At 36.5% G+C, this 21,867-nt stretch overlaps 1 protein-coding gene across 3 annotated transcripts in view; it reads left to right on the top strand.

Moving 5' to 3' along the window:
- OSBPL10 (oxysterol binding protein like 10) overlaps positions 1–21,867 on the top strand; it is a 104,123-nt gene that overhangs the window by 26,770 nt on the left and 55,486 nt on the right. For all 3 annotated transcript variants that reach the window (XM_021388859.1, XM_021388860.1, XM_021388861.1), the window contains exons 2-4: positions 3,755–3,930; positions 5,723–5,802; positions 15,111–15,296. In XM_021388859.1, coding sequence (XP_021244534.1) covers positions 3,755–3,930; positions 5,723–5,802; positions 15,111–15,296 — 442 coding nt within the window. The remainder of the gene's footprint in view (positions 1–3,754; positions 3,931–5,722; positions 5,803–15,110; positions 15,297–21,867) is intronic.

Below are 21,867 nucleotides of genomic sequence, written 5' to 3'. Positions count from 1 at the left end.
GCTATTATGACAAGGATATGGAAGGATGCTATTTCTACATATGTGAAATTTCAACTGTTACTACTGCAGGATGTCACGGTGCTGGTAAAGGCATGCTCTGTACTTGAATGTCTGGTTTCCTTCTCTGGGGTAGCTTTATGGCGATGCAAAGCATGCCTTAGTGGAGCTTACGTTCATTCTGGGGGTGCTTTGCTGGTCTAGTATGCAAAGATTTCTCAATTGAAGTGCTCATAGTGTAGATATAACTTAATAGACTCTGTTTTAAAAGACTCAAAGGATCTTTTTCCCTTGGTCTTGATAGGAGGAGAGAGGTTTTTTTTATGCTGTTGTTGCTTTTTTCTAAACTGTGGAGACACAGTGCTTTATTGTATGTGATGTAATTGATAAAAGATGGCCTGATAACAGGAGTGAAGTAAGTAAGGCTATTACCATGAGGATGTCACAGGCTCAAAATGGACTTTGCTACATATAAAGCCTAGAATTGTTTGCTAAATCCAAATAAATAGAAAACTGAAAACTTGTCAGTTGGATAGAGAGAAACACTTGCGCTAGGGTCAAGCGACCATATTGTTTTCTCAGGGGCATAGCATCATTTCTGTCTGCTTTATCCCTTTGAATATGTAACGGATATTTCTAAAGTGGACAAGGAGGACTGAGAGTAAGTGAAACGAAAATGTGCTATGAAATGTGCAGTCAGAATTTTGATCAGATGTTTTTCAATTCTGCTGTTTTTACCCACTGTTAAGTGCATCATCTCTCCCTGCAGAGCAATCAGAAGAGGAAAAAGTGCTTTGTAAGTGAGGAAACAGTTTTGTAAAACCATTTAAAAGTCAAACAAAACATGGAGATCATAGATCGGTGTAATAGATGGCAATAAGTTAATCTTTTAAAATGTTGGCAATTTCTGTTTAGAGCCCCCTTATTTTTAGCACTGCTGTTGAAACTGTTATGGAGGTTGACAGTCAGCTTGCCATTGCTCTAGTCCTTTCTTATGTTGTGAAGACAAAGTCTGTAGAGGATAGGTGAAAAGATGATTCATGATTACAAAGAGAGGGTTTCCGTTTGTATAGTGAGGGGAGGGTTGTGGAGATACTTACGGGGGATGGAGTCAGGGCAGAATTGACGGTTATTAATGCACTAGCTTAAAATTATTTGAAGCAAGGGTTGTTAATCTGTGAATAATTTAAAGTAAAGGTGATCTTTGTTCTGTTAGGGAGGTGGTAGGAGTAAAGTTCTGCATAAAGGTGGCAATGGAAGCTTGCCCAAGCAAAATGTCGGAGCTCTGAAAAATCTTAGGCAGCGATTGCTTGTGTTATGCACAAACTCATTTAGTTTGAAAAAGAGAAGCAGACAAGAACACCAAGAACCTCAGTAGGCTATGAAAACAATCCTGTAAATATTACGTGATGGAAAAGCTTAGAGGTGTTCTTAATATGGAAATATTGAGAAAGGGCTAAAACAAAATGACACTTTCAAAATAAAGTAATAACCTGAGCAAATCTGAGGTATGTAAAATGTCAGAAGTCTGATTAGTTGCAGTTTCTGAAATACTGCACGCAGATTTGTATTAACTGTGCTAATTCTTTCTAGAGGAACAATAGCGAATATGTGTTCTGAATGCCCATGTTAGTGGTATTAGTCAAGTTGTTAGGGCTGCTTTTTAAATTTTTTTTAACTTCTTTTTTTGTGGAGGTAAGCAGGTAGGTCATATTTGCATCATATTCACTCTAGTTTGTTGATAATCACAGCAAACTTCATGTGAACTAAGAGGTTTTCTGTCCACTCTTGGCAAAGAGTAAAATCATTGTTTTGCTTAATTACATACATGATTTCTGTAGGAAAATGCAGTTTAAGATATGTGCTGTTGTGAAAGATGGCTATACTTAAAATAACGTTTCTGTCTCATGAGGATGGACACATTGATTTCAGACTATCTTCACTTTAATTTAGCACACTTGAACAACACAATTAGTTTAATTTTGTTTGTACGATCTTCCAGTCCTAGCAGTTATTTTATTGTAAAATGGCTTGTGTTTATTAAAGATGAGTGGGTGAAGGCTGAGTAGAATAATGCCGGTTGTTTACTCTTTAGCAGGAGGCTATTGCTCCTTCCCTTTCCAAAACAGCTATGTTGGAGCACAATTGTTCATGCAATACAAACAATAAATGTTCGGCTTAATGAGTTTAGATATGAGTAAGGGCTCTGATTTTTGCACTCATTTGTTTCTAAATGTATTTTTTTTATTACATGAAGCATTTGTTTTCTCTGTTTCAGCCTCCCAGGGCTTTCCTCAGAATCCTGCAAAAAAACATTCTAAGAATAACTAATTTAGAAATTAGATTATCATCAAACTTTGCACCTTCTGTTTACATTTTTTTTTTTTTTTTTTGCTTAGTCTATCATTTGTCTCACTTGTGTGTCAGAACAATGTCCTAGAGAAGTTTCCAGGTGGAATTGCTACTGCTCTGGCTCCTTCTGTGCTCTCCATCCGTCTGTGCTTCTGTTGTGGACAGGAGCTACTCCCCCACAGCTTCCTTTCCACTTTCTCCTCAATGTACTGTGATTCGGAATAACTCTTATTTTTATTTTTATTTTTAAATTTTGGTGGTTTCTGAATTTTCACACGTTGAATGTTTCCTATTCCCAAATATGTGACCAATGGTAAAAATGTGGGTTTTTTTTGCCTTAATAGATTTTATTGGCAGAATGAGCATGCAGAGCTTAAATTCCTGTTTCTCTCACATCTTAGTTGTATTGTTGTAGATAGCCACTGGTACTTCCTAGCCAGTGCTTAATGGGGACTGAATGTTCAGTTTCCTTTGCTCAACTGTCAGAATTAAACCCAAAACAATTGCATGTGAAATATGATCACAGAAGCGAAAATATCATAACTTTGTGTTCGTCCTTCTGCAAAAACAGCACCTCCTTTTCAGAAGACCAGTTCCAGGGAATTAGCATATATATCAAGGTTATAAATGTGAGGGGAAAAAGCAACCAACAAAAAACTGTCTCATATGTTTAGTGCATCTCTTTAGTTAAAGCCTTCTTTCCTTCTTTTAGAATCACAGAATCATAGAATTGCTCAGGTTGGAAAAGACCTTCAAGATAATCAAGTCTAACCGCAACCTCACCATACTACTCTAACAACCCACTGCTAAATCATGTCCCTGAGCACCACATCCAAACAGTTTTTAAACACATTCAGGGATGGTGACTCAACCACCTCCCTGGGGAGCCTGTTCCAGTGCTTAACAACCCTTTCTGTAAAGAAGTTTTTCCTGATATCCAACATAAACCTCCCCTTGTGCAACTTGAGGCCATTTCCCCTTGTCCTGTCACCAGTGAGAAGAGACCAACCCCGCTCCCACTGCAATCACCTTTTAGGTATTTGAAGAGAGCAACAAGGTCTCCCCTCAGTCTCCTCTTCCCCAGACTAAACAGCCCCAGTTCCTTCAGTCTCTCCTCATAGAGCATATTCTCCAAGCCCTTCACCAGCCTTGTTGCCCTTCTTTGGACCTGCTCCAGCACCTCGGTGTCCTTTCTGTATTGAGGTTTCCAAAACTGAACACAGTACTCGAGGTGGGGCCTCACCAGTGCCGAGTACAGGGGCAAGATTACTTACCTTATAAAATTGATTTATTTACCAAAAGTGACTTAACCTTGTTTATGATCTTGTTTTAAGATACATCTGTGCTCCTCTAAGTAACCCCATGAAAAAACCCTTTAACAGAAACACTGTATTTCTTTGAACAGGTACTTTGTGCTGGACTTTGAGACGGGAATTCTGCAGTATTTCGTGAATGAACAAAGTAAAACCCAGAAGCCTCGAGGAACCTTGTCATTAGCTGGAGCTATAATATCACCCAGTGATGAAGTACCGCACATGTTGGTGGTCTACTCTGCTAATGGAGAGATATTTAAGTTGAGAGGTACAGTGCTGCTTAAAGCACGATCTGAGTTGTTCTCTCTTTCTTGCTTCTGCATCTCCTTTCAATTATCTTTTACTTCCCTGTACCATCAGAAAGTAGTGGATGTATAGCTGTATTCTTGCATACTATGCTATAAAACACAATGGAATAGTAATATGGAATTAAGTACATGTGACTTTACAATGCATATTGTCTTACAGGGCTGGAAGATACCTCAAGATAAGTTCTGTAAGTTCTTAGCGTGGCATGTTGATTGTTCAGTGCATCTAGTTTGCTTCTGAAGGAGGGAAGAGCTATTTTCATTGCTGTCCAATCATAGCATTTAATTTCTGATGTTCTCCCCTGCCACCATCATGCTGATAACATGTAATAATGAATCTGCTGAAGGGTTGAAGAAGGGGAAATGCCAGTGGAATACTATTGAGATACTCTGTTCTTGCTAGTCTTGGAATAATTTAATATACTTTTAATATGTTGCCTTCGTGTGTTCCCAAATGCACGAAAGACTATAGGGTACATGAAGGTTACTTTTTAATTTAAAATTATTAAAAAAAAAAACAAACAAAACCCACGAATCAGTACTTGATTATACTAAAAATACTTTAGAATCTGATCTAGATACTTTCATATAAAACCAGTTTATAAAAATAAACAGACACTGATTTTCTTAAAAAAAAAAAAAAAAAAAAAGCAAAATGTAATACACTGTTACAAAAGTTTAAAATGATGTTAGTTTTATTTGATCACAACTTTGGTTGGCTGTGTAGGATTCCCTGTGGTACACATATAGAAATGTAAATAAAGCCACTTGTTATCATCTTAAGTGTGGAACTGAAACACAACATCAAGCAAGGAGAATTTCTGTTAAAACACTCTGGAATTTGCATAGTTAGAAATCACGAGTACACGTGGTTTGTTGTCATGCTTTTTCACTTGAGATTGTTAGATACTTAAAGCATACTGCTTTTAATGTAGTGAGATCTATGAATTTGAATAACATTAATAGATTCTGTAACAAGTCAATAACCACTGAGAAATTTAATAGCAAAGGAAGTAGGAAAAAATATTTACTGAATGTATCCAATTCTGCACTGGTATTCTTAATTAGCATACTAGTGGTTTGTTTTAAAAAAAAATAAACACAAATCTCTTGTAAGTGTATTTCACTAGCGTTATACAGGAGCCATCTAATATAAGATACGTAATTCTCAATTTTTAAACTTGTTTTTCAAAGATGGTCAGGGGACATTGTATCTTCAGGTGGCATACCAACAAAGTACAGATTTAAAGAGAAGTTCAGTTGAATTTCACTGAAAAAGAGCTGAAGAGTCTGCAGATCTTGTCTCTTGTCTGGTTGACAAGCCTGGATATAGAGTTTCCACATATTTAAATGCTGTGTCATGGCCTTTGTCCTTCATGGACAGCAATGGTTAAAGGAAAAGTTGAAAGCCATCTTGAGGTACTTCTGCTTTTAATAATGTCTGAGACTGCTAAGGAGTGTCTCAAATCAACATGAGACAAATAACAACTGATGGAGATAACTATGAAGAGTCATAAGCTTATTGCTTCCAACTGGCCACAGCATCTGAAGTTGAGATTTAAATGCATTGTACTTCAGAACTTGCACATAGTTAAACTAGAATAAAATAGAATGTACAGTCCCAACGAGTAAATAACGTCCCTTTCTCTTTCTTCCTTCTCTGTTCCCTCTCGTCTCCTCCTCCCTTCGTCTTCTCTTATCCAAAAAAAGAGTTCACATGTGATCTCTTGCATTCTCTTTTTTGTGTTCTAGCTGCTGATGCGAAGGAGAAACAGTACTGGATCAATCAGCTTCGATCCTGTGCCAAACATCACAAGGAAGGTAATTCAAAGGTAAATAATTAAGAGGGAGAAGTAATGACTGTTTTAGGTGGTGTAGGTGAGGAACAGAATTATCTGGATGCTGGACTGGCTACTGTAATTTTTATTTGTGTTTAGATATTTCTGAATGAAAGCAGCAAGTTGTTATTCCTTGCTATCTGAAATAGAGTTGTTTAAGTCGGTTGGGCTTCTTTCTTTTTAAATAAACGTTGTCTAATTCATGGGAAATTCATGAAGTGCGTTTTGGATGCTGTCTATAGATGGTTATTGAAAAACTGTTGACCATTCTTTAATAAATACCTGTGTGGTATGCTGATTAATATTTATAGTATAATAGCTCTTATTAAGAAGCTTTGGATATTATGGTAGCAGTGGTCAGTTTTATAACTTCTTTACCAAATCTGGAAGATGTCGTCATATGAAGATTAATATTAATTACTTCTCTTCAGAAATGATGTCTGAATTTTTGTCCTCAAACATTTTAAACGGGTACTTGAAAAATAGCAGAATGATGAGTTGAGGGTGTTCCCTGCCTGTATGCAGAAATGGCTTGAATCTATTTAAATTAGAATACACTTTGAAGGTGGGAGGGATTACAAAATAAATAAAAACAATTTGAGGAACAAGTCATTATTGTATTTATTTTGTGTGCTTTTAGCTACTGAAAGGCACTTAAAAACAACCAGCAGTTTCTGTTCTCTCCTTCAGTCTTTTAAACACTTCTATTGATATACTTACAGGAATGAAAAGATTGCTTCCTCGCTGCAAATTGCTATATAAATGAATGCATATAACTGCAATTGGAAAGGGCTCCGCCCTGCCCTGCCACAAGATATTGATCATATGTTAGCTGAGCAGCTGGATGGTATTTTTAAGAGAACGGCTTTCACTGAAGTGTCTGAAGTAAAAAATGAACGTTTTTTTCTTCTTTTTGAGTGATGGTAACTTGTTAGGAAGTAATTCTGGTTCAGTGAAAGCCTTTTCTGAGGAAAATAAATAACTTAGTTTTTCATTAATCTCTTTTCATTCTTATGCCGGACATTTAAATTGTGTTTTTGTGTAGCTGTGGCCCAGTGCTATTCTCAATATATTTTATATATATTTATATAAATATAAATATATATATAAATATATAAAATATATTTTTATTTATATATTTATTATATATATAAATAAATATATGAAAACAAATATATATAATATATATATATTATATATATATAATATATATGTAAAATGTATAATGCCATCATGTTCCCTAATAACAATATCTTATAATAATTTTGATAATCTCCTTGGGTCTCTTGTGGAACTTGTGTTCCTTTACTGCAGTTTCCCTGAAGTCCTGCAGGTGTAAGCAACCATATAGTTAAATTTGAGTCTGATTGTATCCCTTTCTCATATAACTATGTTATGTTTATATTTCACAGATCAATATGCAATGAACACTGACATCCTGTAGATAGAAATGTTATGTATACCTCAAATAAGCTAGTTGAAGATTTCTTTGTGTGTTTATATTTGAGACGAATAAAGCAAAATATTATTCAGGGAAAGTTTTCAAGAAAACAATTGTTACCATTCTTATTTCTCGATTTCTTGGATGGGAGTGTTACAGTGTGACTTGCTTGTCTTTAAAACCTCCATTGGGGGCTGGAGTGATAGAGTACATTAAGTAAAACAGTGAAGTAAAAAACAAACAAGCAAGCAAACAAAAAACCCAAAGAAATGAACAAACAAAAAAACAAAAAACACAAAAAAAGTTGTATGAAGATGTTACTCGCATACTGACTGAATGTAGTCCAAAGGTAAGCTGTACAACTAGCAAGTAGACATAAATACAAGCTAAGTCTGTGGCTGTATTTTAATTAAATTTTACATCTTAATGATAAAAAAGCAATAAAAGGATAATGTTCTGGCGAATAATACCCATGCTGTAGGATAATTCTAATGTTCTCAGTATTCCCATACAAGTTTCATTTTGCTTAATTACAGAGCACTTAGCCTCCAGAGAATGTCAAATCACACTCGTTGGAAGAAGTCGATTACTGCTTTTATTTTTTAAAGCCTATTCTAAGTCAATTGGATTGTCCATGTCTTAATTAAAGTCAAATTGGAGTTCAGAGAGAAAGTGAATTCAAAAAGTAGGCCCATACATGATTTTTTTTCTGGTAACTTCCAGGAATAATTTTATATTCATGTCCAAAACTTCTTCGTTTTTTAGTTTCTTTTCCCTTTTTCTTAGGTACTTGATAGTGGCTGGAAAACCACTACTAAATACACAGAGAGCTTTTTATACAGCTCTTAATTTCAGTGTATGTACCAGTTATTGGATTGGCATGTATAACGCTTGTATTTCTCAGTGTGTATCAGGAGCGTGGTGAGAAACAAAAACCTTGACCTTGTGGAGCTGCTTGTGCCTTGAATTGTGGTGAGATGGAAACTTTCAGCATAGGATTGTGGAAGAACAAAGGACTAGAATCCCTGTTCCAGTGCTCAGCTCAGAGCTGAGCAGTGAGCTGCTGAGAATTGGATGGTGTGGTTTCTTGTTTCACCTCATCCCATCTTCCAGCTCTCTGTGGCTGCACATGGCAGTCTAGTTCCCTTCCTTTTGCTGCCATCTTTTGTGCAGGCTCTGCTGTGTTTCTCACCTTTGGGAGCTTGGGCATCAGAAACTGGCTGGCTGAGGAACTGGGCGAGTGTTTCTAAAAGGCAAGCAGGAAACATGACACTGCTTATCATAGGGTAAAGCCCTGCTGTCTTCCTCCTCCTGGATGGAGAATTGCCAAAATGAATCTGGCCAGAAACTAACGTTCGCCTGGTTTAGTTTCAGGCTACATATTTAAAACTGAGCCAACCCTAACGACTGCTTGTCTCTGAGAGACTTTCTGGCTCTCTTTCCCCTCAATCACTTTTGCTGGTGCCTGTTACAACCATCATCTGGCCCTTTGGAAAGGCTGTTTGGGAACTAAATTAGCAGAAAATTTTGTCTACTTTTCTGTCTCTCCTCTGGTTTAACTCCTGAAGTTGTTGCCATTGGAGTCAAATGGGCATCATAGCCTGCATGGAGAGAGAGTCCAGAATGAAGATCAAAACTGCTTCTCCAGTGACAACTGCAGTAGTTATCTAATTTTGAAGCAGCACCCATAGTAATTTCTGGAAGTTTGAAGTCAGCACTCTTCTCAAATCATTGAGGCAGATGTGTAGTTCTTCTACAGCTAGAAGAATGACTGTCAGATCTTTGTGGGCTGAGGTTTCTTTTTGCCTTAGAAATGAATGGCCATGGAGTTAACTTTCGCTTTCCAAATAGGTTATACGCTGTGTGTTTTTAACATGCTCAAGGTGACTTTTCATAAAGCCAGGCTAGTGAAGGTTTCTAGCTTTAGTTTTTAGAATCATAGAATTAGTTAGGTTGGAAAAGGCTTACAAGATCATCCAGTGCAACCATCCACCTACCACCAATAACCCCACTAAACCATGTTTCTCAACAAACATCTAAACGTTTCTTGAACACCTCCAGGGACGGTGACTCCACCACCTCCCTGGGCAGCCCATTCCAGCGCCTGACCACTCTTTCAGAAAAGTAGTATTCCCTAGCGTCCAGCCTGAATCTCCCCTGGTGCAACTTGAGGCCGTTCCCCCTCATCCTGTCACTAGTTACAAGAGAGCAGAGGCCGACCCCCAGCTCAAACATCAGAACTGTTTTTTTTTTCAGCAAGTTTACCCTACCCTCCTCCCTGGTATGCTTTTCCAATTCTCTCTTTCTTAATCTGGAGAAAAGAAATGAAGCATCATACTTCTAATTAAAACATGCTTTGGAAATCCTCATTGTAGTGAGGCTGAGAAGGAAGCGTTGCTTGGCTGTGGATAGTATTTTTTGCTTCCCTTTGGAATGTGCATGAAGATAGAGTTGCTCACATCTCTGGTTTCAAAATCTTTGAACAAAGTCTCAGAGGAAAAAAAAATCAGGGTTGAACATAAACATGCTGAAATGATTCATGACAAAATATTTTTATGAGCAAATTAACATTAGTCTCTTGCTTAAAAGCAGACAAATGTATCACCTTACCTAAAGATGATAAAGCACAGTAATAATCTGTCGGAGAAGTTAGTGCCGTAGATAGAGCTCTACACAAATACGCAAACATAAGCTCATCCCTTTTCAGTGCTGAAATTTGAATTTTATGTAGCTTGTCATTTGCATTTTAATATTTTTGAATGATCAGAATGTAATTTAAACAGATCTGTGCATATTCTTCAATATTTGCTTACTTAAGATGCATTGGAAAAAGAAATAGATAGGAATTAAAATACTGAACGGCGGTGTCTCAGTTGTAATTATTTTCTGACTGTGTGACTTCTCATTGCTTTAAAGCTGTACGCAGGGATTTGTACTGTGCTGTATATATACAGAGGAGTAGAGGAATATCATTTCAGTATTTATTGTTCTGTAGAAAACATCTGTGGCACTGTGCCTCTGAAGCAGATGATGATTATCATCCATAAATAGATAAGACAATTCACTTCAAAAATTAGTTTATTGATCTCTGGAACACTGCGTTTACTTTTGAAAATAAACAAAACTGTTTGCTTCTGGTAAATGGTGAAAAACCCTTCTCTGAGAGGAGAAAGTAATCTCTAGAGAAAATGAGTCATGAAACATTAGTATAGCTGGAACTTGCTGTTCTATGGTTACATTATTTAATTGTTGGGATTTTTCATATCCAAATGGAAGCATTCAGTATATTGCTTTTTTCTCTTGGAGATGGACAGTCAAAATAAGGAGCTTAACCCAGGACTGTATTAGCTAGGCACACTTTAGATAGTTTCAGGTCATAAAACAAGGATGAATGTGAGTACAAATAACCTTTTATTATCTTCTATATTTTTATTTTATTAGGTTCATTTTATTAGCATACAAACTGTTGGAGCCGTGGTAAAGTGTAGCCTTGGGAAAGGGTATTTGTAATCCCTTTCAGATGCTTCAGCTTGTGGGTTTCCTGGCTCATTGCTAGCACCATGCATTACTAATTGTTGAAGAGCTTATATATTCCTTTCATCTATTTTTTCATTATTTTTTTCTATCTACTTGCAAACCAGAAAGCAGCAGGACCAAAGAAAAACAGATATGATAACAGGAAAGAGCAAGAGATTAGGAGTAAAGATCTGTCAGTTAACTGTCATTGCTTGGATTTCCTGGGAAAGTGAATTTGGGAAAATGACTGTTGGAGTATGATTTGTAATTGGATTGCTTTTGGCTGTATAAAAAAAAAATCACATTGATTTTAACATTTTTAACAGCAACAAAAAAGTTGATTTTTGCACAGATGTGTGTCTAAATGCAAAAGAGATGCTTTTCATTCTCAGTATTTAATTTGAAGAAGTTCTGCAAAAGTGCTTGGCTGGGATGTAAGTGTTGACAATGTGTTGCAAAATTTGAAAGTACATGAAGGGCTAAGTGTGTCGTTCCAGGAAAGGTCTCTCCTGGAAGTTGAAGGAAGAATTTGGCAGAAGCAGTTGGTTACCAGTCCCATGTACTTGGGCTGAGTAGGCACACTGCTCTGCTGCTGGTACAGATAGATGTCTGGAGCAGGTCTGCTGCTTCCAGCTGCTGAGGAGCACAGTTCCACTTCAAAAGGCTTTTCTGAGTGGTTGTGGAAACTGCCTATTGCAAACGTTCATCTGCATTTTGCATCTTTAGCTGCTTCCGACTTACTAATATTAGTTCCTTTCAGTTTTGTGTCATTTTGGTCATTGTTCAGTTTTTGCACTGATCTCGTGAATGAATTAAGGTACAAAACAGAGGAAAGGTTACATGCAAGTTTAAATTTTATGTCTATCTTTGGGACATACCTAGGGAAAACTTTATGAGTAGCCAGCAGACCTAGTATAGAGTTCATTTGGGTTCTGTATATTATGGATGTCCTCTAAAGAATAATTCCAGATTAGATGTGAGAGGATTTGTATAGTGGGCTGGTAGAGTTTTATAGCACTTTGATTGGAAGATCAGCGTTGCTAAGTGGAAATAAGGTATAAAGGGGGACAGAAAATGAAAAGGTGAGGAAAAAGTATCATTCTTCAGGATCCATTCAAACCAATGTATTTAGTTTTGATATTTACACAGACTGTGGTTAATTCTGGATAGATCTTTCTGACTCAGCATGTTGCATAGGATTGATAACTTCTTGCTCTGAGAGTGGATGGACGGATTAATAGAACAGGCTCATGAGCAGAGACGATCTCTCTAGAGATCCTGTAGCATTGTTGTAGGGCAGAGCATTCAACTGAACACCTGGAAGTGTGCTATAGTTAGCCTTTGTCAGGTTGTCAAGCTGTATATGTAGAGATTTGGGGTTACCCTATTGTTACTCTGGGACAGCCTTTCTTGTATCACTTGCTACTGAAACTATAGATGGGTTGTTCTTCCTGATCCACTCTTCTGTTTCTACCCTAAACAATGGTCCACCAGCAATGGTTGTCACAAGCTGCCATATGCCTTTACAAAACGTAGTGCCTTTAAGGTGGCTTTTCATTATGGTCCCACAGACTTTATTCTGCTTCATGTCACAGTTTAGGAACTGTCTTGATAAGCACTAGAGCAAGTCTTGCAGTAAGAAAAACCTTACCTGGATTAAGCAAGTTCTGAAACAGAAGCTGCAGCTTCTGTTCTAATGGTGCCCTATCAAATTTATGACTCCCCAAAGTACATATGGTTTGGTGAAAGGTGTGTTGTGTTAGGTGATGCTGTCAGAGAGAACATGAAGTGGGAGCTGTAGTCAAGGGGTCTGGGAACATTTTGAGTCTGTTGTGATCCACAGGCCAGCTGCAAGCAGTTCATGGTAGTTCACAACAATGTCTTGAAGCAAAATAGCATTGAATTGCAAAATAAAATAATTGCTTGAAATAAATATACGAGTCCATTTATGAATGTCTCTCAAACTGTGCAAGTTAAATGGGATTATTCTGACAACTGTTTTTTCTGAAAGCTCATTCTGTTCTAGAAGTCCTTCCTGATTCTGTGTTTAAACAGAAACAGCACACAGATTTTTTTCTCTATTTTGTATTGCTTTTGATATTTGCAGATCTGTAGCTTACTTTTTTCCCCCAAAGAAAATCAAAACATAATAAAACTAAACTTCTCACAGAGTGTTGCTTTCCTTCAAGCGAAACTAATGGCTGGACTCAGTGTTTCAAATTGCTGCTGCTTATCTATGTTTTATGATCAGTTTTGCTATACGAAGGTAGCGGTCATGGATTTTTTTCATATTGTGATAGCATGATGCAAGAACATTAGTGATTCTCAGAAGATTTAATTCTAAAAATAACTTTTATTAAACTGAAGGATATGTTTATCTTATGCTGAGAAATGAAATTGTCTTGTTTTTCCTCAGCACTCAAAATTTCATTTGGAAGTATTCTGTTACTAGTCAATTTAAAAAAAAAAAATAAAAATGAGTAAATATATTCTGCTATCATGCTAGGGAAAATTCTTTTCTGTGAGACTTCTATTTAAAAAGAAAATTCAGTCACATCCAGTTTTACTCAACCACTTTTCCGAAATAACTTTTTTCTCTGTCATTTTAAGTTGCAGTTAAGTCTAAACAGTGCTATTTCAAATGAAAGATGAATTAAAAAAATGGCAAAATTCTGTAACCTTATGGCAAATACCACCCTTATGCTCTATAGATGCCTTTTGCCTTGCAGTCAAATCCAGTTCTAATGCGATTGTAAATTATCAGCCAGAATGGATAGTTTTATAAATGCCTGAATATATGGGTGCCTGTTATTACAATTTAAATAGCCACGGTAGTAAAGAATGCACTCATTACAAAAACAGTCAGATCATCACTCTCGGAAGTGTTTGTGAGCGTACATCCAAGCCTCTGGGATAACACCTTTTTTTTTTTTTTTTCCTGTGAGTACTCAGTATGTCTGCAGTAGCAGCTCTTCACATACCGAGACTGTGATATCCTACTTTTTAAAACTTCCAATGCCTCAGAAAGTTAGAAGTCTAATTTGAGAGTGGGTGGCAGGGGGAACATGCGACTTATTTAACTCTTTCATCTTGTCAGTGCCAGATAATTTACCTCATCATCTGCAGTCGTTGTAGTGGTAACATAATGCATGTCTTTAATTCCAGTGCTAGCTTGCACTTGTCCACCCTGGATTTTGTCTTTTTTTAATAACTATGGAATTGCAGTGCTCATGAGTAAATTGTTCATGTCTGGGAGAAAGGTTGTTCTCAAGTAATACTTCTGTGCACTTGCCAACAGACTCTGGGAATAGTCATCCATACTCACAGTAAATCTCAGAAATATCGAAGGCTGCCATCATTACTTGTGCAGAGCTGGTAGGAGAGATTAAATGTTTTTTCACCCATTGCACTGTGTATTTACCTCACTTTAAGAAAGTGCTAGTAAATGTCACTCTCTGAATTGGTTTCTGTTTTATGAGGTAGAAGTTATTCTGTTTCAATTTTAACATTACAGATGCGGTCAGTGGTTTAAATAGGAGAGAAAAGCTTTTTTATATTGCACCCATACATGATATGTCAAAGTATTCTAGTACACATCTAAGCTTGGTTACAGAAAACAAACGGAGGTAGCAACGCTGATAAATGATAAGAACTAAGGAAGTTCTTGAATGGTTAGGTGAATTTTGTATGTTGCATGTAAGGAGTATTCATGCTGCAAACACTGTTGGAGACTTGTTTCTAGCCTTTTTTTGTATTTACTGTTTATCCTAAGCTCACCTCAAAACCTGTTAACCATTCAGGCCACACTTTGGTTAGAAGGTTATGTTTAATTGAGTGGGTTGTGGATTGGCTTTGCCAAAATTTCAGCTCTTTACATGGTAAAAATTCAGCACTATACTGTTTCAGATGTTTATCAAGTAAAAGCATTATTATAAGATTTCTTTTCTTCCTCGCTATTCACATTAAATAGTTTGAATTATGGGTCAGTGTCTTCGTTAAGAATGTTTGTGTTGGCAAATATTATTATTCAGTCTTCAGAATCCTTGCTAATCTTTCCTAGGAAGCGTGGTTGTAGTAACTTAACAGTATGTTCTAATTTAGGATTTTGTGGACTTTTGAGGAGGCCTAGTTCAGGCAATTCTAGAAAGGCAGTGGCCACAATATTTCTGAGAAGATCCGTGCTCAGCAATGTAGATGCTTCAGAAGGAATAAGTAAATCCTGAACAGTTAGATTTCCGGGTCAAAGTCTGTGAAGAATGTAGAACAGTGCAGATCTATAGTCTGAACTGTAAATTATTTATTTGTGTAAAGATTGTTAATATCAATGTTATATTGTTTGTTTTAGAGCATTTCATCCTCCCGAAGTAGAAGCTCGTCTCTGCTGCCACCTGGGACAGTTAATTCTCCTAGTGGCCAAAAACATCTGAATCAAAGTGGGCCAACTGTTGTTACCATCACACACCACAAATCACCTGCAGCTGCTCGAAGAGCTAAGAGCCAGCGTTCTGGCCAACTCCATGAAGTCAGAGAGGTAAGAGAATCTGATGTGACTTCTTATTTTGCTTTGGAATAAGCAGTCAAGTCTGACAAGTCAATAGTTCTTTGTTTCCTACTCTGTATGACTGTTTTGTTTTGATCCCTTTCCTGAGCAAAAGGCTTTCTTTAGTTCTGGTTCAGCTTGAAATCTGGTGTCTGCAGGCTTTTTATTCTGCGTGCGCATACATTAAAAGGTGAAGTGGGTTGACTGTAGCTCCCAGACTTTGCCATGATGCTTCAGTGCTGGAGGAACATCTCTTTTAAGCTGCATGCAGCAAAACTTTTTCCATCAGAAAAAGGACCATAAAAGATTTAAGTGTAACTGGAAAAGAATGATTCTGATGAATGAATGTGAAAGAAGGATCAGCTGCTCCGCATCAGCAGTTTGTCTCAGTATGGCTGTGGTCTTAACTTTATTGACATTTTGGTGTTGTTGGCCTGATGATGGAAGAATCTAATGTTCTTAGGAAACAAATGGAAAAGATGTTTATTTCAGTGTGTGTCTACCACAGTTTAAAAACTGTAACTCCTATACTGATTTAAGTTTGTCTTCTAGACAGCAAAAATAGTACAGAGATAAAGCTTAATGTGGCAGACGTTCACAGAACTCACTTTCATCTTTCACCCCTTGTTATTGTTGTTTTGCCTGAACTTCTTGCTGTTCTCTAATAGTGCCTTTGTAAGTCCCCTTCCCACCCTTTCTACTAAAGAAACTGTTAGCACCCTCGCTTTAAAGCATTCTTTTATCACATTGATTTGAAATGTCTGTCTCCATCCTTTAAGTTACAATCTGAAGAATCTGCTTTTCTTTTAAGTTCTGTCTCCTGGAATGCTTTATAAATTGAGGACTTTTAAAATAAGAATTTGAATAAATTGTCTTAGTATGCTCTAACAATGAAGACTCAGATTATGCATTCTGACGAAGAACACTTTCTTTCCTGCTAACATTAAAAGTGAGAACTTCCCTTGTATTCTGTATTGTATTAACAGTACTCATTCCCTGCCCTGAAGAGCACGCTGATTGTCACTGATATTAACTTTATATTACAGAAAACACACATCTATTTGTTTTTCATTAGAATATCCTGTCTTTGTCTACCAGTCATCTCCCCAAGTTGTTTCTACCTTACTAGATGTATTTGCTCTTACAGGTTGAATCCGGAGAGTACATCACTTCAATTAATAAAATAAACAGTGGGAGCTGTAGCAGATTCATTGAGTAAAACTGACTGAGACAGAAAGGAATTGAAAAAGAGAGAATTAATGTGTACTGTTCATAATAATTTGGAAAGGGACAAAAATCAACAAATTTGAAGAACTGTATTTGGGAAGGAAATGAGTACTAGCTTATGGTAAAACAGAAAGAGAATCTTGACATTATCTACACAGAAAAGACCTGGTGAATGCTGACTCATTTGTTTATAGAATATTGCAGTGTGATGTCATTGCTAAAAGGTAAATATGATGGGACTTTATTCTGTAATCATAGATAATAACTTTTCTATATTTGATGTGAGTCACACCTCAGGTAGAGCATCAAATCCTGTGAGAAAAGCTTAAAGGGCAACAATAAAAAGAAAAAAAGTAGATGCAGAACATATGGTTATGTTTGAATACTGAAATAAATGAATATTTTTCAAGGAGAGAAGATGAAGCTAAGATAAATGTAGGAAGATTTTATAAGGAGGCATGTGAACTTTACCTTCTGTGCTTTGGATTTTAATTTCTTTTTCATTTTTTTCTAAAGAAGAACATGTTGGACTCAAAAAAAAAAAAAAAAAAAGGAAAAAAAAAACCACCCCCAAAAACTTTGACTTCTTTCCCAATGTCTGAAAAATGGCTGCTTGACTTATCCTATTTCCATCTTTTGAAAAGATAAGAATTTGATTACTTATTCTGGAAATACTGAATTTCAGGGACATGTTCTATTTATTTCCTTCTCACATCTTTTCAGGAGTAGATGTGACAGACTTGGGTTCACGTTGCCTGCTTTTTTGGGGAATGTTCTTGCTCCCTATATGAGTTGATAGTGACTGTTAGATTTACCCTTTGTTAGAATTATGTTTAAAAGATGTGGTTGGGGTATTCACAAAACTACACTTATATCTATTCTGGTCCTGTTTTGTGTGTGAATAGAGGAGAAATAGGAAGTAAAAGTGCAAAAGGAGAGAGTTAACAACTGAATTTCTGCTTTTTATTTGGAAGTTGATATGATTTCAATGAAAAGACAAGTCTGCAAGAGGCTTATAGATCTGTGTGTTAATGTGGGCCGATTTATTTTGATTTGACTAAGTTATGTGCAAACAGTGAAGTATATCTCTTGTTGCAAATAGGACAAACGTGCAACTCTGTTTGACATACTGCAGTGATATTTAGTGATACTTGATTGTTCTTTTTCCTTTGATAGTAAATATTAACAACAGATTGTTTTCTGCTGTTGTTTGTTCTGGCTGACTTCATTTGTTTCAGATGGAGTAGAGAATTGAAGCATAAAATAAATGATAGAAGAGATAGAACCAAAATGTTGTGCAGAATTTTATAAAAGTTGTATAAATTACCTTTAGAGTCCCCAGAATGACTCATGTAGTAAGTGTTTCTATTCTGAAATAAGAACTTTTCAAAATTAAAAATTAGGTCCCTTTTTAAAAATTTTGGTAAGTGTAAAACTAAGCAGTAACATGGAGCTTTTGACTGCCATAAAAACTTAATACTTTTGCATAGTGCTGAGTTGAAAAGGAGCTAAGGATCACTGGTTTTCATTATGGTGTATTTTTTTATTGGAAGTAATAATATTCTCATAAATGAGATTTTTGCTTCAATTGACTTGATTGTCCAGTCCATATTGATTTATGAAATGCTTCATCAGAAGTAAAATTCATTATATATTAATTTGGAAGAGCTCCTATATTATGTATTGCATTTTATGCAGAATTATGCAAGATGTGACCTCTCTATTTGGCTGTAACTTACCATTAAAGGAGTAATTTCAACTGTTTTATGGTAATCTAAGTGCGTGTGGTCTTGACATCGTATTCTGTTTTTTAAACTATACGTATCATTATCCTCTTTGCAATTTGTGATAAGAGTTATACCTGCAGAATTCTTTCCTATAGCTGGTTAAAATTAGCTGGAACGTGAAGCCAAGTGGCTGCATCACGCTTCTTATTACACTTTAGCTGCTATTGAACTAAGTAATAGTGGCACACTTCGTCTTGGAATGGTGTTTATTTTGGCTGAGAAGAAGTGATTAGAGTATAACGACTGCCAGTTTTACCACTGTTGTTGATGAACCAAGAATTGCAGTATCTGAACATTTTTTAGCAACATTAATAATTTACAGACCATTGGAGAAATTAAATAGGGTTAGCCAAAAGAAGTCTAGAGAAATATTTTTTTTTCCATCATTTTGAAGAGTTCAAAGAAAATTTTGGATCCCTCTGGAATACAGTTTATTTTACAACCTATGATAATGTACAATGGACTAGCCATTGGCATGTGTTCTGAACATCTGTAGTGAGATCTGGATTTCATGAAGCCTCCACCAAGGTGGCATGCATTCCAAGTGGACAGTTCCTGAATTTGGTAAGGACTGCTTTTTGACAAAATTACAGTCCTTGTACTTCTGGCATCTCCATGGCCACATATTCAAAATCATTACCTTTTGATTCCTGCAGGAATTATGCAAATGACTGGTAAGTTATTTGCTTCCTCTAAAAATTTACGTTCCTCATACAGTATGAGAAGTGCAAGCATGCTGAACTTTCTTTCTAGCTGTCCAACAGCGTTGGTGTGATTAGTTGCCAACCATACTTTTGTAGACAAAAAGTTAAATTAGACTACGTAGGAAAAGATACAATTATTTGATGTCTTCCAGGGCAGTTTCTTTGGAGACTGTTTGATTAGCCTGTAGATGTGTCATCTCCTAAGGCTGTTTGTTCTGCCAACAAGTTAGTATTCCAAAACTCAGTAAAAACATGTCTCCTAGGGAATAAATGGGATGCTTAAATCTCAGTGGGTATCAGGCTAAGTAGTAAAAGTGCATGTGCTTAAAAATTACAGTGCTATAAAACAATAACTATTAAGTTGCATAGACAAGAGTTGAATACTTTTGTTATGCGAATCTTCACCTTGCCTTTGCAGTTCCTTTGTCTTTATGAATGCATATGGGTTACACCTTTCTAAACTACACCTTGTTCTTTGCATTTGATTTCGTATTCAAGCAAAAGTTATGTCATTTTGGATTCCAGATACACAGGCAGGGAGAATTAGGGTTGCTGTGGGAATCACAGAGCAAATGTTCTGCTAAATTACACCATTTGCCCATGTAAGTAGTGTCAAAAGGGAATGTCATTTGTTATTTCTTTGTTTTTGTTGTTGTTTTTGTTCCAAATCTGGAATATATTAATGAGGCAAACATGGCTTCTTTTTATTAAATTTTTCTCAGCCTGTAGTTTAGTAGTAATTGAATATGTGCAAAGATGATCATTTTCAATCACTTAAATGGCAATTTTATAAATTAGGGATAATACATGTATGATAGCTACATTTGGAGGCTGCTGCAGCATTCATTTTCTAAAGCAATTTTGGAGAAGCTAAGATGACTGTTTTTAGAGCATTTCATTAAATTTTAACTAAAGAGTAAGCTTCCAAAGGAGCTTTAGAAGTGAAATTTGAGGGAAAGTCAGTGTTCGTCATCTTCATGCCTTCAAAATTCTCAATTAATGTTGAATATAAACCAGAATTAACCAGTTCTATGTGAAATAGAGTATACCATATCATATGCTTACCTATATTTTGAAAACCTACCAGGCTGTTCTCTTGTACTAATGCTGCAGTTTAGAGTTGGCAGTTTGGAAATGAAGCTTTGAAGAAAACATACTTCTGTAAACTCTATTTTCAGATTAGAGGATGGCATGTCATGGCTGGTTGTTCAGCAGCCTTACTTTCAGTGGAGGTTTCTGGTGAGCTGGTGCAGCAGTGATCTTCACAGCAAGTCCTTAATGAGACAAGGTTTGCTTAATTTCTACAGCCATGTTTATAACAGCAATAACTGCTTCCAAGATACATGGGCTGTTTTGTTAACTTACTTAAATGCAAGTCTTATTAAATTAAGTAGGAGGTATTTTTGAGTGTTCTCAGTGATGACAATGTAATGTTAGGTGGCTAGCCAATTTTCAAATGTTAGCTACAGAAGGTACTTAAGTAAATGACCTCCAGGAGAAAGTAACTATAGAAATGGTTCATATATTTTGTGAAGACTTCAATTTACATTGTTATATACATTTTGGAAGGACTTATAATCTTCAAATCCTTGCATGACACTCAAAGTTCTGTGTGCTGCACTAATAAACGCAGGGTGCATTTTAATTTTACGAGTGTAAGAGAGTAAACACTGTAGCTCTCATCTTTAACAAAGACATGATCGATGGTGTTTGCTACACGTTCATATGATTTCATTCGCTGAAGCTTGGCTTTGAGGTTTTGATTGCTTTTGAAACTTCTGTATGTTACACTTACGCTTTTAAGCAGCTGCTTGTATGCTTCTTGGTTGCCATCCTGCGGTTCCTGATAGTAGTTTTAAAATATGATTAATATCCCAGATGGCTAATAAGATTTCATCCAGCGGGCTAAAAAGAACTGTATCTGGCTGAATTTGAATACACTCCTTTGTATCTTTGTGTTACAGCTATTAGATGTATACTTGTATTATATTACATATCAGTCAGTTACAAAAATGGTTCCTGTATTTGTCTGGCTCAGGAAACGTTGTTTTACATTCTTTTAAGTACTGCTTAGTGTGTTTTGATAATGTCTGCTCTGTTCTGGGGTGACTGCTTGCAGTTTTTCCTCCCAGAGATCCCCACTTGTCCAATTTGTAGGATTTTTGGTAGGTCTAGGCTGGTGAATGCAAAGCATGTGAATTTGTTTAAAAGTTGCAGTATAAATACAATTCAGCTGTATTACAGCATGTCACAAACTGTCTCAAAACCATGGCAGTGCATGTTGAATCACCTCAGAGATGTGAAGCTGATGATATCAACTTAAACCAGTTGACAGCCTGCTTTGGGACAGTGGGATAAGGCAGAGGGTGGATTTACTATGCTTTGTCTCTGTGTGACTTGTCATAAGCCATAGGGATATGCTTTATCCAGGGCTTCCCGTCTGGGGTTCAGGAATAGCAGGGTTAGGTAGCCTTGATAGTGACAGTTCACTTGCTTTTCAGAAAGCATGAGCTGAACGGATTGCTAGATTGGGAAGTAATACCTACTTTGATTAGAAATGAAGGTCATTCTGCTGTATACTGTGCCACCTGAGAGTTGTTTAAACAGTACTTCTTGGTAATTATAAGCAAATCTTGTTATTCTCTGGCACAGTGGTTTCCTAGATTATAAAGTTGATGTGGGATGTGACAGAATTAGAATTTTATTTTGTGCTTACTACAACCTAGGTAGCTAACTGGGCTAGGGCTGAAAGGAAGTTAATGTAAGCATAGATAGGAAAGGCAAGAGCTTGGCACTCTAAATCTGAGTGTTGTTGCCTCGGATCCCATTAGGGTCACCAGTAGA

This window comes from Numida meleagris, chromosome 2 (genome assembly GCF_002078875.1).
Source record: "Numida meleagris isolate 19003 breed g44 Domestic line chromosome 2, NumMel1.0, whole genome shotgun sequence".
NCBI lineage: Eukaryota > Metazoa > Chordata > Aves > Galliformes > Numididae > Numida > Numida meleagris.
This window is presented reverse-complemented; position numbering and strand designations above follow the sequence as displayed.